A 17,451-nucleotide genomic window follows, 5' to 3' on the forward strand; every position below is an offset into this window, starting at 1 on the left:
CTTTTTAAAAGATGACCGTTAGCTGACCTACAAAGTAATGAATAAGGGAACAAATCCATAATCTAGAAAGGATGAATCAATACACACTAATTCCACATAATGCAGTGGGGTTTGGGTCCTCGGCAGTGGTCATTGGGCATTTGCTGTCCCCTGCAGAGTTCTCACAATTGCAGCAGCTTTCCAGGAATCATTATGAAATGAATTGACTCTAGGGAGGTTGGGATAATTAGTGAAGGGGGCACACTTCTTTTGACAGTGACACATTCTATATAATTCAATTATAAGACAGCACCTGATTCAAACCATTCATTGTGATTATTTGGAATTTTTAGGGTTAAAATAACAAAAAATAAAATAATTTATACAGGCTTTTATAGAGGTTGTGATAAATGTATGGCTAAATTGCATTGAAAGCTGCATGTCTGGTTTATTTGACCTCATACCACACTAAACTAATGCTGAATATGAAATAGGAATGTATGTCTGTCATTGACTGATGTAGAGTTTGATATTGATTGCGCAACCCAGCTAACCCAGTTTATGTGTCTTTCATGAACATGAATATTTGTCAATATGTCAAAGGTGACATGGCACTGTCACTTCCTGGACCTTTGGAACTCCGGCACACAGTTTAACCCCCTTGGAGGAGGAAGGCATGGTGCCCTTTGACCTTTTCAATAATTACAGGAGGACTGAGGAGTATAATAATGGGGCACTCGGCTATTCCAATGAATAAGGAAAGAGGGGGCTTTTCTCCAGCACAGCTGTCAGTCATTGCAAATGACATGTAGTCAATAGTAAATGTGCATTTTCAGCATATACGTCAAAACAACAGGATGTATACTGTGTTATTAAGGGGTTATAAGAACTACAATGATCAAACTGAGATGTACAGTTATTGATCAAGGACATACACCACTACATACATCACTGATCGAACCGGCATGTACAGTGGGTGCAGTTTACATTGGCTATGTAGCAAAGAAGGATTGCAAATTGATTTTGAAGTTAACCAATCATTAGAAAAGATTCCCTCAAGCTTTTCTCACATTACTGCATGTATTGATGCTGCTTTCAGATACCAGACACATCCCTTGTGCCACTTGCTTTACGAAATGTCAACTATTTCAGTAGAATTAGACTATTATTGCTCATACTAAGGATTAGGAGTCCTTAACCTTACTACTGAATGTGAATAATACCAGAACACCCTAACAACAATCTTGCAATGCCCTAGTAACCACCCAAAACATCATAGCAATGCCCTAGCAACCACCCAGGACACCCTAGCAACTGCATAACAACACCCATGCAACCACCTAGAATAACTTAGAAACTGCAGTAAAACATTCTAGAAACCACTCACAACACCTAGCATAGCGCTGGCTTTTGCTCTGACAGGATTCACTAACAAAACAATTTCTTAAAAAAAAAGTTCACTGCAACCACATAGCGACACCCTAACAACTACCCAGAACACCATAGCATCTGCATAGCAACACCTTAGCAACCACTCACAATAACCTAGCATTGTGCTGGCTTTTGCTCGGACAGGATTCACTCACAATTTCTTAAGAAAGTGTACAGCAACCACCTAGCAATGCCCTAACAACAACCCAGAACATTCAAGCAACTACCTAGAAACACCCTATCAACTACCCAGAACACATTAGCATCTGCATAGCAACACCTTGGCTACCACTCACAAAAACCTAGCATAGTGATGGCTTTTGCATTTCCAAGCACCACTCACCATTTCTTCAGAAAGTGTACAGAAACCATCTAGAAACACCCTAACAACTGCCCAGAACACCCATGCAACCACATAGAAACGCCCTAGCAACCACTCATAACAACCTAGCATAGTGTTGGCTTTTGCACTGACAAGCACCACTTACCATTTCTTCAGAAAGTGTACAGAAACCATCTAGAAACACCCTAACAACTGCCCAGAACACCCTAGCATCTGCATAGCAACACCTTAGCAACCACTCACAACAACCTAACATAGTGTCGGCTTTTGCACTTCCAAGCACCACTCACCATTTCTTCAGAAAGTGTAAAGCAACCACCTAGCAACACCTAACAACTACCCAGAACATCCATGTAACCACCTAGAAACGCCCTGGCAACCACTCATAACAACCTAGCATAGTGTTGGCTTTTGCACTGACAAGCACCACTCACCATTTCTTCAGAAAGTGTAAAGCAACCACCTAGCAACACCTAACAACTACCCAGAACATCCATGTAACCACCTAGAAACACCCTGGCAACCACTCATAACAACCTAGCATAGTGTTGGCTTTTGCACTGACAAGCACCACTCACCATTTCTTCAGAAAGTGTAAAGCAACCACCTAGCAACACCTAACAACTACCCAGAACATCCATGTAACCACTTAGAAACGCCCTGGCAACCACCCAGAACACCCTAGCAACCATTCACAACAACCTAGCATAGTGTCAGCTTTTGCACTGATAAGCACCACTTACCATTTCTTCAGAAAGTGTAAAGCAACCAAGTAACATCCTAGCAACAACCTAGAACACCCAAGCAACAGCATGGAAACTCTCTAGCAGCCACACAAAACCTCTTAGCAGCCATGAAGCAACACCCTAGCAACCAGCTGGAACACTTTAGCAACTGCATAGCAACACCATAGCATAGTGCTGGTTTTGCACTGACAAGAAGAAAGTGTAAAGCAACACTCTAGCAACCACTAAGAACACCCTAGCAACTGCAAAGCAACGCGCTAGCAACTGCTTTACGTCCTGGCAACCACCTGAAAATCACCACTCACATTTTCTTCAGAAAATGTAAAAACAAAACAAACAAAAAAAAAAGTAATTTTCATGAGTTCAGAAAAAAAAAAATCTCCTGAAGATGAGACTAATGGGTTACACTATGTAGGATACTCATCAGAGGCTTGTTTTGGCTCTTTTCCCCTTTCTCAATTAAATCAAGCAATTAGCAAAACAACTTTTATGTGAATTGCAGTAAATGTTCTTTCTCAAAAAAGATATTGTTCGTAGAGATGTAAAAATGGAGTTTAAACTTATACAGGGCTTGACCTTACAAATGTGTCTTGACTTATAATGGGCCTGTGCCCTCTCTGACATTTATCAGGTCTTGGGAAAATTAAAGGTCTTAAAAGGAGTTTTTCACCAATTCCTTTTTTTTCCACAACAACTGATAGGTTTGATATGGCAACGGAAAGTAAATCTTGCCCAGCAAATGAAGTATTGATTTGTGTCTCTCTGGCCTTGCTATCACCTTGTCCTCAACGCTGTGATACACTGACTTGTTTCTATGGGCTACAGAGAGAGAGAGGGTAAGCAAGCTACAGATAGAATTTCATGTGTCTCGGTAAAGAGCTTATTTAGACCTCAACCTCGTTCCCACCCTTCCTGTCATCTCAGGACCTCTGTCTCTCTCAATCTCTGATTCAATTAATTCTTCTGTCATCAATCACTGATGTTGCCAAAGCAGGTTTATCAAAGGTTACAGTTCTTGCAGTCTTCCACAAAGGACAGATATACTTACTACTTGTTAAAATGAAAGAATTGAATTCTATTAAACACTATCAGTCCATCACATCCAATGTCACACGTTCCTCCAGATCGCACGGGTTTAGGACCACCGAGAGCCTTCATGAATTTTAATGCCTCAATTCTAATATGCGTTTCAAGTGTAGAGCTTGCGAAGCAGCAGAGATTACTGCAATGATATGCATCTTTTTGTGTCATAAATTTCCGGACGGTGCTGACAACTGTCGGGTTATTATGTGCTTGCATTGGCGAAGCAGCGAGTGAACTGCCTCGTCGCGACTCGCTGACGGCACAGACAGGAGCTTTGTTTGAGGAATTATGGTATTCAATTTCGCATCAGTGACAAACTCTCTTCCTGTGTCATAAAAACAACGATAACAGGACAGATTTTATGGCCATCTTCCTCGGCCTCCGTCGCTCAAAGTGGCTTCATGAATTTGAATAGAATGAAACAAAGCAAAGGGTGTATTTGTGTTCCAGCTGCTAAATAGGAAATTTGGTGCCGGTGTTGTGTCAAATTCTGACCCCCTGCCAGATTATTACCCGCCTAGTATTGGTAGGTTTAGGAGTAGGTGTGGGGGAGGGATTAGGATTAGGGGTGCGGTTAGGATTAGGTAGCGACTTCAACGAGGGGGGTAGTAATCTGGCAAGGGGTCGGAATTCGGCACAACACCAGTCATGGAGTTTTGCCTCAAGCATTAACAAACAATCTATAGCCTCTGTTCCTCATTATACATTAGATTCCTCCGCGCTGAGGAGTCGTGCCAATGCACAACCCACGTAAAGATGATAATTCCACAAATAACTGCAATTGCAGGTTTCAAACAGAGATGGCGACAAAGAGGCAAAACTTACGGACTGCAGCTTTAAAGGGTTAGTTCACCCAAAAATGAAAATTCTGTCTTTAATTACTCACCCTCGTGCCGTTTTACACCCGTAAGACCTTCGTTGATCTTCGGAACACAAATTAAGATATTTTTGTTTAAATCCGATGGCTCAGTGAGGCCTACATAGGGAGCAATGACATTTCCTCTCTCAAGATCCATAAGGGTACTAAAAACATATTTAAATCAGTTCATGTGAGTACAGTGGTTCAATATTAATATTAAAAAGCGACGAGAATATTTTAGTGCGCCAAAAAAAACAAAATAACATAATAACAGAATAACAGAATGTTCATTTTTGGGTGAACTAACCCTTTAATGAACAGTCTAAATGAAAAAAAAAAATGTGATGACTAACTTTTTAGGGGGCAGTTTATGCAACCAGCCCCTGGAATAAAACTGAGCCAAAAATAGCAATAAAGACTTTACAGCCTTATGCTGTTTTCATGTATTCAATTATTAATTACATTAAATAAATAATCTGTATGTGGTCTGAAAACATACATAATTATGAATATTCAATGTTAAATGTAATTTTAATGTTAAGGATGATAATGATGATGATTTAAGGTTTCAAAATTCAAAATTCATAACCCCAATCCTTTAGGCCTGAAAGTAAGGACAAGAATGTGAATATTTATTATGTGGGATTTTCGGCCATCTGATCACACAGTCAGACTAATTCTGCAGATTTTAAGCAGATCTGAATAGAGGAGTCATGTTCAAGATCACAGATGATGGATCTTCAGAAAGCCACAAGTAAACATGACACCTCCTCTCTGTCTTCATACTGTAATCCCCGAATTAAACCCTTAATCAGAGTGACGATGACCCAAATCCCATTAACAGCCCTGAAAGCGGCTGTTGCTGAGCCTAATTAAAAAATAAAGTTTACTCAGATCTCTGTCTAATTAGCGGCCTCTGAGAAAATGTGATATTATTATTTGTTAAAGAGATTTGTATCCAGTAACAAATTATCTTTCATTTTTTAATGAAAAATGTTTTTTTTTTTTTTTTTACAAGTTATTGTTTTGTTCCATATATTTTAAAATGTAAGACTTGAGTCAACTGTGTGTGTGTGTGTGTGTGTGTGTGTGTGTGTGTAGAGGCATATGGCGTTCTGTGATGTCTGTTTTAGCTCTCTGGCGCCTCTTGCTGTTATATCACAAATACAACACAATGCATTCACAAAAAATAAATAAGATATATACACCGATCAGGTATAACATTATGATCACTGACAGGTGAAGTGAATAACACTGATTATCTCTTCATCACGGCACCTGTTAGTGGGTGGGATATGTTAGGCAGCAAGTGAACATCTTGTCCTCAAAGTTGATGTGTGAGAAGCAGGAAAAATGGGCAAGTGTAAGGATTTGAGTGAGTTTGATAAGGGCCAAATTGTGATGGCTAGACAGACTGGGTCAGAGTATCTCCAAAACTGCAGCTCTTGTGGGGTGTTCCCGGTCTGCAGTGGTCAGTATCTATCAAAAGTGGTACAAGGAAGGAACAGTGGTGAACCGGCAATAGAGTCATGGGCGGCCAAGGCTCACTGATGCACGTGGGGAGCGAAGGCTGGCCCGTGTGGTCCGATCCAACAGACGAGCTACTGTAGCTCAAATTGCTCAAGAAGTTAATGCTGGTTCTGATAGAAAGGTCCCCTGTCCACCGCCTGAAAGTGCCAACAGTGGGCATGTGAGCATCAGAACTGGACCACGGAGCAATGGAAGAAGGTGGCCTGGTCTGATGAATCAAAATGGTTCAGGAATGGTTTGAGGAGCACAACAATGAGTTTGAGGTGTCCAAATTCCCCAGATCTCAATCCAATCGAGCATCTGTGGGATGTGCTGAACAAACAAGTCCGATCCATGGAGGCCCCACCTCGCAACTTACAGGACTTAAAGGATCTGCTGTCAACATCTTGGTGCCAGATACCACAACACACCTTCAGGGGTCTAGTGGAGTCCATGCCTCGACGGGTCAGGGCTGTTTTGGCAGCAAAAGGGGGACCAACACAATATTAGGAAGGTGGTCATAATGTTATGCCTGATCGGTGTATATAGGCAATGCTCTTAATGGAGCTATCGCTAGATTAGTTATATAAGGGGTCTGAGTCAAACTCAAATTTTGAGTCCAAACTAAAATTGAAATAACATCATATTTATTTAGCTGGGTAACAAGTAAAATTTCATACAATTCTATGATGAATGTAACTAACCAAAAAGTGTTCTCAGGACAAGGTTATTATTCAGATCAGGTGTTCAACTGCATTTTAAATATAGCTGAATTCAGTAAAATTTCTGTCCAACAAGATAATCATTATGTTATCTTTTACATTTTTTGCTAAATAACTTTGTTTGTGTGTGTTAAACTTCCTCTGAAAAGCCAGTCATAAGCTGTTTAATCAATGGCAGGTTCCATTGTGTAGCTGTATCTTTTTTCTGAGCAATAACGATGGAAAAGTTAATTCGATTTTTTCTAGTCGATACAAAATCTCCCCTGAGAAATATTCACTGCGCTGGAATAAAAAGTGTGAAGTGAATGTGTGAATGTGTGAGTCAGTGTGTCAATCTGGATTGGCTCCTCTAGATGGCGTACACATTCTTCACAAACAAAGTTCCCATGGCAACGTTAAACGCTGCTGAAAGACCTCACTTGCACGGGGTGGGGTTGGGGGGGTGTTCTTTTGGTCTGGCCATGACGTCATTAACAACACTGCTACTTTTCCAGCCGGTTCCGCGTTCAATCCCCGAAAGAAGAGTTGCACCGTTTTTGTAAACCAAATGGAGTCTCATACTGAGGTAATTTTCTACTTTTTCTAGTTATAAAATTGCTGCCTGAGTTAAGATATTGCAAGGGAATGTAAATCTAAAACTGTCTAGACAGTGTTGCAAAGTGTATTTAGGTGCAAACGATTTGATTAAAGTCATTTAGTGAAATTGAATTAGTGCAATTAGTGAATTTAATGCAAATGAACTGCATTTAGTGCATTTCTACTCACTTGCACTGAATATGAAAATGTAAATGTTTCTAAAGTGTGTCAAAACTCATTCTTTTGGACCTCTTCATGTTCAAAAGTTGTTGCCATCAGAGATGTTAAGTTGTTCAGACCAGTTTCTGACACTTGTACCTTTACTTTTCTCTCTCTCCAAGACACACACACACACTTCCCAATCTATGCGTGACTCTAGGTGGCAGAGGATCTCCAATATGACAGCTCTATGGCTAATATGAAACGTGACTTGAGATGCTCACTCGTGCATCGCTGGAGAAAAACGAAGCTTCTAGGACTGAGCCACCCTCGGCCCCCCAGCAAGTTCCATTACTCCTCACTTGGGATCATGAACCAAAGATCAGTGCAGATCCTTCAATGGACCAATCCATTGAACAGCGGAGCAGCCAAATGAAGGTTAGCAAAGCCCCTCATTTGATTGTAGCTTTAATGACCAAAATTAATGTCTGATAAGGGGGATCAAGGAACATCTTGATCGAGGAAGGATCTCGGAATATCTCGCACATTTCGGAGTGTAGAATTGGTTGGGAGCCCCGGGGTTTCCGATATAATGGAGGTAGGTTCGGAGACACGCCAACATCTCTGTCCTCATCACCAGCTTCACCAGCAACAGCAGCTTCAGAAAAAGAGGAAGACTGTCACCCATGCTCTCGAAGACCAGAAAAAAGTAAGTTGAGAATATTTAATTCACATTATCGGAAAAAATTCATAGCTATATTTTGTATTTGCTGCAAAAACATCTCTGAAATCTCCTTGTCTATTTTGCTCGTGAAGGGAACGTTTGGTAAAGTAGGTTATTTATTATTTTCATTCCCACATTTGTCTCATTCAAGAATGCTTGAAAATGGACAAATAACTTTTAAGACATTTTAAAGGAATTATTTTACCCAATCCCATATGACTTTTCCACTCTTTCTTCGGTAGAACACAAAAGATGATATTTTAAAGAACTGTTTCATCCATACAGTTAAAGTAAATGGGGTCCAAAATATATTTTTCAAAATATCTTCATTTGTGTTCACAGAACAACATGAGGGTGAGTAAATTATGACAGAATTGTCATTTTTGAGTGAACTATCACTTTCATAAACAAATACATCAAGTACTTGAAGTAGTTTCCATATGGATGGCAATTTCCGAGCCTTCGTTCACTGAATATTCCAAAACACATGTACTTAGAATAAATTAAAGCGAATGTTCAAGCAGCACGTCATCCATATGGTCTTCAGAGCATGGGGTGTTTCTATTGACAGTGGTACCCCAGATGCTCATATTCTAACAGCTGGGGCACCATCCATGTTCGTGCTTTGAAGAAGCCACATTCCATGTTAACTGTCAAATCCATTAGTTAATTTGCCATGATAAGTGAGGGTGATTAGATCTAATGATTTGCTGGGTGTTAGACAGAACTAGAGGCCCTTGTAGGAACTTAAACATCATAAAGAATCAGCCTCAAATCCCTCCAGACGTATGCCAGGCTAATTGTCTGGATGAACTAGGCTTATGATTAGCCAAAGTATGTTACCTCAAAAATATTAAAGGGATAGTTCACCCAAAAATGAAAATGTTGTTATCATTTACTCATGTTGTTCCAAACCTGTATGAGTTTCTTTCTTCTGTTGAACACAAAGGAAGATATTTTGAAGAATGTTGGTAACCAGACAGTTGACGGTATTCATTGACTTCCATAGTAGGAAAAAAAAATACTATGGAAGTCAATGGGTGCCATCAACTGTCTGGTTACTCACATTATTCAAAATACCTTCTTTTGTGTTCAGCAGAAGAAAGAAACTCATACAGATTTAGAACCTCTTGAGGGTGAGTAACTAATGACAACATTTTCATTTTTGGGTGAACTATCCCTTTAAGGGCTGAACTGTTTGTGTAGTTTTCCTAAAAGTTACACGCATACTGTGGCCTCAATTTTATGTATATATTAGGACTACTTTACGCCCCCTGAAAATATCTAAATTAATTTTAATTTAAAAATTAAACTCATGGTCATCATAAAAGATGAACAGTCAAGTGTTTTGTGCATTTTTAATGAATTTATTTCAGAATACATACATGCCAGAATACTTTTTAGGGTCACTGCATACTGGCATGTTCTTGTTCCTTGTAGAATGTTTCTATGAAACATCCAACATCAGATTTTTCCTTCTGTGGCCAATAAAGATCGAGTGTTTGCTCCGTTCACCTGCAGTGCAGCTGCACATTCATTATTACAATAAGGGTGTCATGGCTTGACAGTTCAACAAAGAACAGGTTGTTCTCACCAACACTTGGCAGACCCCATTTCTCTGAATTAAAAGGAGATGTTGATTTTATTTATGCAGGTCTTCTCCAGCAACCGTTTATGTGTGTGTGTGTGTGTGTGTGTGTGTGTGTGTGTGTGTGTGTGTGTGTGTGTGTGTGTGGTTTTCCAGCAAAATTTCCACTGAGGTCTGCAACATAAATCCAGATTAAATTGTTGAAGCCTTCCCAATGACCCCCCTCTGAATGCTTTTCTTTCACGACCAAGCTGAGCTCGGCCTGTGGACTTGTGTGTTAATTCACTGTTAGCCCTGTCATCACCATTAACTGGTTCCACTGACACGGAATCTAATCACTTTATAGGGGCCGTGAGGAACGAAGAATTGTCCAAAGTCCTCCTTCTCAGTGAAGACGAGCTTGCCAGTAGACATTAGGCTCTACTGGCCTGACTGACTAGCAAAGCTAAAGTTCTTTTCACTAAACTTTGCCGTGAGTGTGTTAGATACACATGTGAGCTGTTCTGATTTAGCTTTCTGTTCCAGGCACTCACCCAATCAGGTTCCACTGGGCTGAAGATCAACATTTTGAAGTTTGTGGTTTGCTTTCAAGTCTTTTGAGTTTTTCGATGCACAATTTTTCACTTGTTGGAGTTGTTGGTTCACCTGTACTTAGACAAATAGAATGTGGTCCAGCGTATATGTTTATATTCAATTCTGACACATTTTCACTATTAATCATTGACTGCTGTAAGTTGAGATGTTTACAAGTAACCTTGTTGAGCCAATAGGTGCATTGAGCCACTGTCTGAATAATTACAGAATTTTAAATTTTATATTTATATTATTGTAAGTTTGACACAAAATGCATAATTGCAGCACAAAATGTAAAGTATTATTTATGCAACTGCTTGCTCGAATTCGTTCGGCTGAGCGGCGTTCGCTAGTAGGTGGCGACAAGGGTCTGTCTTTTATTCATTCATTCATTCATTCATTCAGTCGATTCTTTCAGAAACACTTCATTCAAGAACGAAACAAATGTTTTCATGAGTGAATTATTGAATCATTAAGTCAACTGATTGTTCACAAACATTCAAAAACGAATGCGACTGTTTTTATGAGTGAGTCATTGAATCATTCTCTCCGATTTGTTCAAATCATTTCGTTTGAATCATTTAATCATTTAGTCCACTGATTCATTCATTCTGCTGTGACGTTTTGGAAAACAGCACAGGCATTGTTTTTCGAAGTTGTTGACAGACGATATTGTGCCTGAAATGTAAGTTACTTAATATTAACTTTGGTGAACAGTTATACTAAATCAACATAAATTGCGCAGATGTCATTTTAGATAATCGTTTAGTGATGTATTCGGTCAAGTTGCGTTGAGATGAGTAAACAACAGCATTGCAATGCAAAGAAGAATTTATTATTCGCGCGACAGGGTTCCTTTGTCAAGTTTTGTGGTTCTGTTTCTTGTGCGGGTTGTGTTTCTCACAACTCACAAAATCAAGTATATGTTGCCAAATATGCTTTGTTCTGAAATCTGACTTTCTGGGCAGTGATTTAGAGGCTCATATTTGTCAGGTTCACAGTGAAACTTCATTTATGCTGCTTTGACGTGCCATAAATACGAGTTCCCCAGTAGGAAATTGGACATGAACGCCCTCTCATGTCGTATTTACTACTAGAAAACTCGGAGATAATTATGATACCCGAGTTTCCGAGTTGGGCGTGCCATAAACATGTCAGAGGGGAGAACTCTCCAAGTAAGGCTCGCTGTGACTGGTATTCTTTATTAGTTTTTTCCTACATCGCCTTGTCTTGTCGTTAAAATAGCGCATATTTACATAAAAATCATTTAAAGCATATTGTATGTTTTATACACAGCAAAATTACCCTGTATTTGATCAAAATTCCAGAATCGTCAGCAAGCTGACTAGCGCGGTTAGTTAGGCTAATGTTTAGTTGTCAAACAAATGGCACGCTAAATATAATTTTGGCTTTAATAAGATTTCTCTAATAAATAGGCAAGGATAAACCTGTTGTCCTCCATGATTCTTGTTTTTTTTTTTCCGACAACAAAACACTTGAAGCCGACGAGCTCGTAATTACGACTTGAGAAGTGGGAAGTAGGACATTTCCAATAGCACAACAGGTCTTGTAGTGTAAAGGTACTGTCAAAAATGCTATCAGTAGCCTAACAGCTTTCTGAGCAGAGAAATGTGGTTTCAATGGACATGTGGTTTCAATGGAATACATTTTAAACAAAAAAGAGCCTAGTTTATGTAACAGTTTTGCTTATCAGGTGAATTTATCTTGGTTTAAAAGTGTTTAGACATTTTGGAAGACAAGACAAAGATACTCTAGGAATACGATTTTTTTATTTTGCATTGTAAACAGACATTATGACTGTCTTAAATGCATAATTCATTAACAGCATGAACTGGTAGAGTTAGCTAAAATGGCTCTGCCACCAGGACACCATTTGATGGTGAAGTCCCAACTCTACCTGTGTCACGCCACATCTCCACAAATCAAAGAGATTGGGCTGAGAGTGTGTAATTTTCACTTTCTTGATTCAAAAGAAGCTCCCAGTATTGTCTCACTGTCAGGACTGAGGTGCACTGGTGTTTGCTAAAAGCAGGGTCTCTCAGGGTCATGTGTGCAGCCTTTCATAATAAGATACTACATTCATCATTAATTCAAAGCACAATAAAGGGTCGGTAAACAGTTTTGGTCAGATTTGAACCCAAATAACAGACGTTTAATAGGGTTTCTGTTTGTTTCAGATGGTATTTGAAATGTAAGGATGCAGAAACACTATAAAAGAAATAATTTTCATTTTTGGCTGAACTGTTCCTTTAAATATTAATGCTTGAATATCATCCTCTCTTGCTGTGCCATTGGATAACATTCTCTGTAGGACACTTTTGTGACCTCTTCATTTACCTCTTGTAATGCTAATACACTTTTTTTTTTTTTTCTTTTTTTTTTTTTTTCTTTCTTCTCTAGTACCATCAGTTGCAGTTCATGTTAAATTAGGTGAATGACTAACCGCTATTGCATTGTGGAAATCATTTGTTTATTTCATCTTAACAATGTTTGAATTCAAAATATTACATCCTGATTTTAAATTTTAATTGTTTTGATTGTTCTCTTCACAATATACACTCTAAATGCTGGGTTAAATACAACCCAAGTTAGGTTGAAAATGGACAAACCCAGCAATTGGGTTGTTTTAACCCAGCGGTTGGGTTAAATGTTTGACCCAACCTGCTGGGTAGTTTTATTTAACTCAACTATTGTTTAAAAATGACTATATGGCTGGCTTAAAATGAACCCGAAATAGGTTGGAAATGAACATTTATTAATAAGTTTAATGAATAATAATTAAACAATAAATATTTATTAAATTGCTTATTAATAAATGTTCACCTTTTGATTATTATTGTTGCCTCTAGTAATTATGTGTCTGATTTTTAATTTCCAACCTATTTTGGGTTCATTTTAAGCCAGCCATATAGAAATTTTTAAACAATAGTTGAGTTAAATAAAACTGCCCAGCATGTTGGGCAAACATTTAAACCAATTGCTGAGTTTGTCCATTTTCAACCTAACTTTGGTTATTTTTAACCCAGCATTTTTTAGAGTGTATTATCTGTAAAAACCAAATAGGATCTATTGACCAGAACAAGTAAAAATTTGCTGAGTTCTTCAATTGAAAAATAAAAATTACCTCACTGTAAACCCTAACACTCAAAATAATTCATTGGTTTGAGTAGGACAAACTTAAATTAAACAAATTAGTTCAGTCAAATTAACTTTATGAGTATTTAGCACTTTCTTTTTCTTTCAAGTTCACAGAACTGACATTTTAAGTAAACTGAACTGTTTCATTGTTTTGAGTTTTACGAACTTATTTCTTTTAATTTAGATGAACTTAAGTTTAACTGAAATTGGGCTGGGATTTCTATTTCCCAGCATGCTTTGCCCATGGCACTCGAAAGGGAGAGTAAATGCTAAAATTAAGTGTTATATAATGTTTTTTGTGCAAGATTAATTTTAAGTGGGAAATTTAGTAGTGATTAAAGTTTTGTTATGCTAATTTAGAAGAGTTAACATGTTAATGTGGGTTTTTGGAGACCATCATGCGGCTTGTTTTGAGAGCAAGTAATGCTTAATATTGCTGTACTCATTCAGCAAGTGTTATACAATGCTATTGTTAACATGTTAGCAAGTTAGTGTTTTCTGAATTAGCTTGTTATAGCTAAGTTTACACTAATAAAAATGTTCACATTGGGGTTACATGATCATTTTAAGTTAAATGTATAAGTGTACTCAACCATTTTAAGTTAAGAATAATTAATGAGTACAAACTTATTCGGGTTTACAGTGTGGAGTTTAGCAAAGCAGAATGAGATGCATACTATGCTATACTTATCAGTGCATCGTTGCACCTTTACTGGAAAATTTTTTTTTTTCCATTATCATTTTTATGATAGACATGTTATGTCTGTCTAGAATCCATTGGAATTTAAGAGTCGTTAACATTGTATGATAAGGAAATTCCAAATCTTTCTTAGCAGATCCCGTTCCCCTGCCTATTTCTGTTCTGCTTCTTTTTGTGCTTCCTGTGAGCGGGAAGCTCAGTGGCACAGTGCACTGTAAATGGCCCCAGTGATTTGATGGGAGATGACTGGTGTTCTGATAGACTCAGGCAGCTGAGTTTTCTTTCCTTTCAACTCTGCCTTTGGCTTTGCTATTGTCTCTTAGCCCAGTTATTTTGTATGCTATTGAAGCACACTGGATAAGATCAGATGTAGATAAATATACGGTGAATTCAGGTGAATGTGGCTATACTCTGATCATATCAAGAGTGGCCTACCTGAATTCACCTTAAATGTAATAACATATTACACAAGAATATGTTTTCAAACTACCCAACTAATATAGACTACTGTTCAAAAGTATGAGGCTTGGGGTTAGGGCTAATGTAAAACAGTAATATTTTAAAGTTACAAAATAACTATTTTAATATATTTTAAAATGTAATTTATTCCTGTGATCAAAGCTGAACTTTCTGCATCATTACTCTAGTCTTCAGTGTCACATGATCCTTCAGAAATCATTCTAATATGCTGATTTGCTGCTCAAGAAACACTATCTATCTTTCTATCTATCTGTCTGTCTCTCTGTCGACAGGTCTTCTGTGAATCATAGGGGGTTTGGGTGGTAAAATGTAGCACGAGAAGTGTTTGGATGCTGAATTTTAACCCTCTTTCATTCATTCGTCCTCCATCTTTCCTTGTGGAGGAAAGAGAATGTGTCTTTTTAATAAGTAAGTGACTGGGACTGAGGGTGTGAAGACCACCTCATGGCAGTGATGCGTTCCTCCCCCATCCATGGCTTTGCTTCTCTAAATAATAGATGAAGTCTCAGAAATGCCTCACAATCAGAGTAAGGGGCTGCTGAACACAAGCCTCTCAAAGACCCCCAGATGGAATTCAATTGACTAGTTTCACAATGAGTGAGTAGTTCACTTACATCAGAGTTTATATATATATATATATATATATATATATATATATATATATATATATATATATATATATATATATATTTACAGCCTTTAATTTTCAGTGAAGCAAAGCACTTGCAGTATTCAACATATATTCCCTTGCAAAAGTGACATATTGATGTCTTCATGTGAGCAGAAGAAAGTTTTGCAGTCTTGCAAGTTTTGAAGTATTACAGCAAAAGCATGTTACTGGTCTTTGCTGTGATGGGGTCAGTCTAACAGTAGGTGGCAGCACTGCTGCAAAGTGCACACTTGCTTCCAAGATAATGATTATTCTCTATGACTGATTTTAAATACCATTTGACTCAAGCATCGGATTATGTCAGATTTGATTTAATTTTATTTATATGTACTACATAATCTGAAAATGAATTTTAAGCTTACACTTAGGGTTTGAGTTCATATAGATAAAAAGATCAAAGGCTAAAATAATTGGTCATTAGGGTCATTAGCCTGCTAACTCGTTGACCATTGGAAATTACCACTTCATTACGTGGCAGTTTCAAGAGAAGATATCTTTAGTTTTCCAAAATTAATTGTGCTTACTAAGGTGGGTATTTATTTATTTTTCAAATATTTATTTTTCTGATATTATATAATATTGAAATTTTACTTTCATATTTTTAAGTGTGCAAATCTACAATTTCTATCTGAATTTTAAAATGTCCCAAAAAGTCTCATAGATGTTAAAGGAGGGAGCCAGCCTATATCTGATTGATTGATTGATTGATTTGATTGATTTTTCACATATTTACTTGTGACATTTAAAATATTTATTGTAGTATTTAAATATTACTTTTTTTTATTGCACAAACTTACAATATATCTGCAAAAAATATCCCATACATGTTCAAAAAGAGAGTTTTGCAATGTAAAAGTGAAGTTACTTTTACTGTTTTTTTACTTCTTGCTGAAAATTCTGGAATCATTGCCACATTTATGCGTTAATCCCACCACTAACTTACTAAAGCTTGTAAACGTACTTCCTAAAGTAGTTCCTGACTTAATTTGTCCCAGTGGTTGCCTGTAGGCTGGTATATTCTGGTTCATTTTGCCATGAGCTCAGAAGTTTTTGGGCATGAGTGACATCACACATAGGTTGACGTGTTTTTGGGTTTTTGTGTGTTTCCTGCAATTAGCGTTAAGTTGGACTGCGGAGTCTAGAAGCGGGTGTGTGTTTAACCAAATATCAAAGCCATGAGGATTTGGCAGCGAAGGAGTCTACAATTGAACAGCCCCAAATATGACATTAATCGGATGGTTTGTTTTTATTTCTATCTGGCTCTGTCGACAATTGATTTAACATGTGTTCTTCCTTTCCTCTAATTCAAACCTTTTCAAACCACCTAAATGAGACAATTTGGAGAAGTGGTGTATTCATTTCTAGAAGTTTCTGAGAATGCTTAAGCTTTCAGCATTGTTCCTTCCACTTGAAGAAGCTACTGTTTATCTCATTGCAGTTTGCTCGTGCCTTGTCTCTCCGATGGGAGCAAGTAGAGCACAATTCCGGGTCCCTCAGACACCTCTTATCAGAGGCATTGTTCCGTTTGTGTTCCTGTTTCACACGTTTGCTTCCTCTAGGCCAACTGTGTCTCGTGTCGCATGCCACTGTGATTCTCTTCTCTATCTCCTTCTATTTATACCTTCTCTCCATGTTCTCTCTGTTCAAGCAGCACTGCCGATGGCTTTGACCTCCTAGCTTAGGAAGGAAGGCCATTCAAGGATGTGTAGAAGTGCTGTAGACCATAAAGATTGGTTTCAGTTGAGTAACATCTCCCATTCTCTTTCAGATAGCACAGTATGTGTGTATTGATGATTAATGCATACTTTGAGTGGTGATAGCCTACACTGTCAAAAAAGAATAGTTGGTTTAACTTAAAACAGTAAGTTACCTGGTTGCCTTAAATATTGAGTTCGTTGAAATAAAAAATTTGAGTTAATACAATGACGGTGATTGGTTTAATCAACAGAAACTCAAAATACTATGTTATCTGAACCACATTAATTAAGTTGATTTGACCAAAGAAAAAATGACATAACAAATCATGAAAATGATTTTTTTACAGTGTGGTGGTCTCTAAGCTTGTAACACAAGTAAGTTTGACCCCAGCTAGGAGTAACTTGGTCTTGTAGAGTCAGACTTTTGACCATCCGCATGAAGCTTTTTGAAAA

At 37.9% G+C, this 17,451-nt stretch overlaps 1 protein-coding gene across 1 annotated transcript in view; it reads left to right on the forward strand.

Annotated features, from left to right (window-relative positions):
* The first annotated feature begins 7,595 nt into the window (after positions 1–7,595).
* Positions 7,596–17,451, forward strand: part of nav2b (neuron navigator 2b) — a 104,085-nt gene continuing 94,229 nt past the window's right edge. The window contains exon 1 of the mRNA XM_051884233.1: positions 7,596–8,116. Coding sequence (XP_051740193.1) covers positions 8,000–8,116 — 117 coding nt within the window. The 5' untranslated portion in view covers positions 7,596–7,999. The remainder of the gene's footprint in view (positions 8,117–17,451) is intronic.

This window comes from Ctenopharyngodon idella, chromosome 24, assembly GCF_019924925.1.
Source record: "Ctenopharyngodon idella isolate HZGC_01 chromosome 24, HZGC01, whole genome shotgun sequence".
NCBI classification, from domain to species: domain Eukaryota; kingdom Metazoa; phylum Chordata; class Actinopteri; order Cypriniformes; family Xenocyprididae; genus Ctenopharyngodon; species Ctenopharyngodon idella.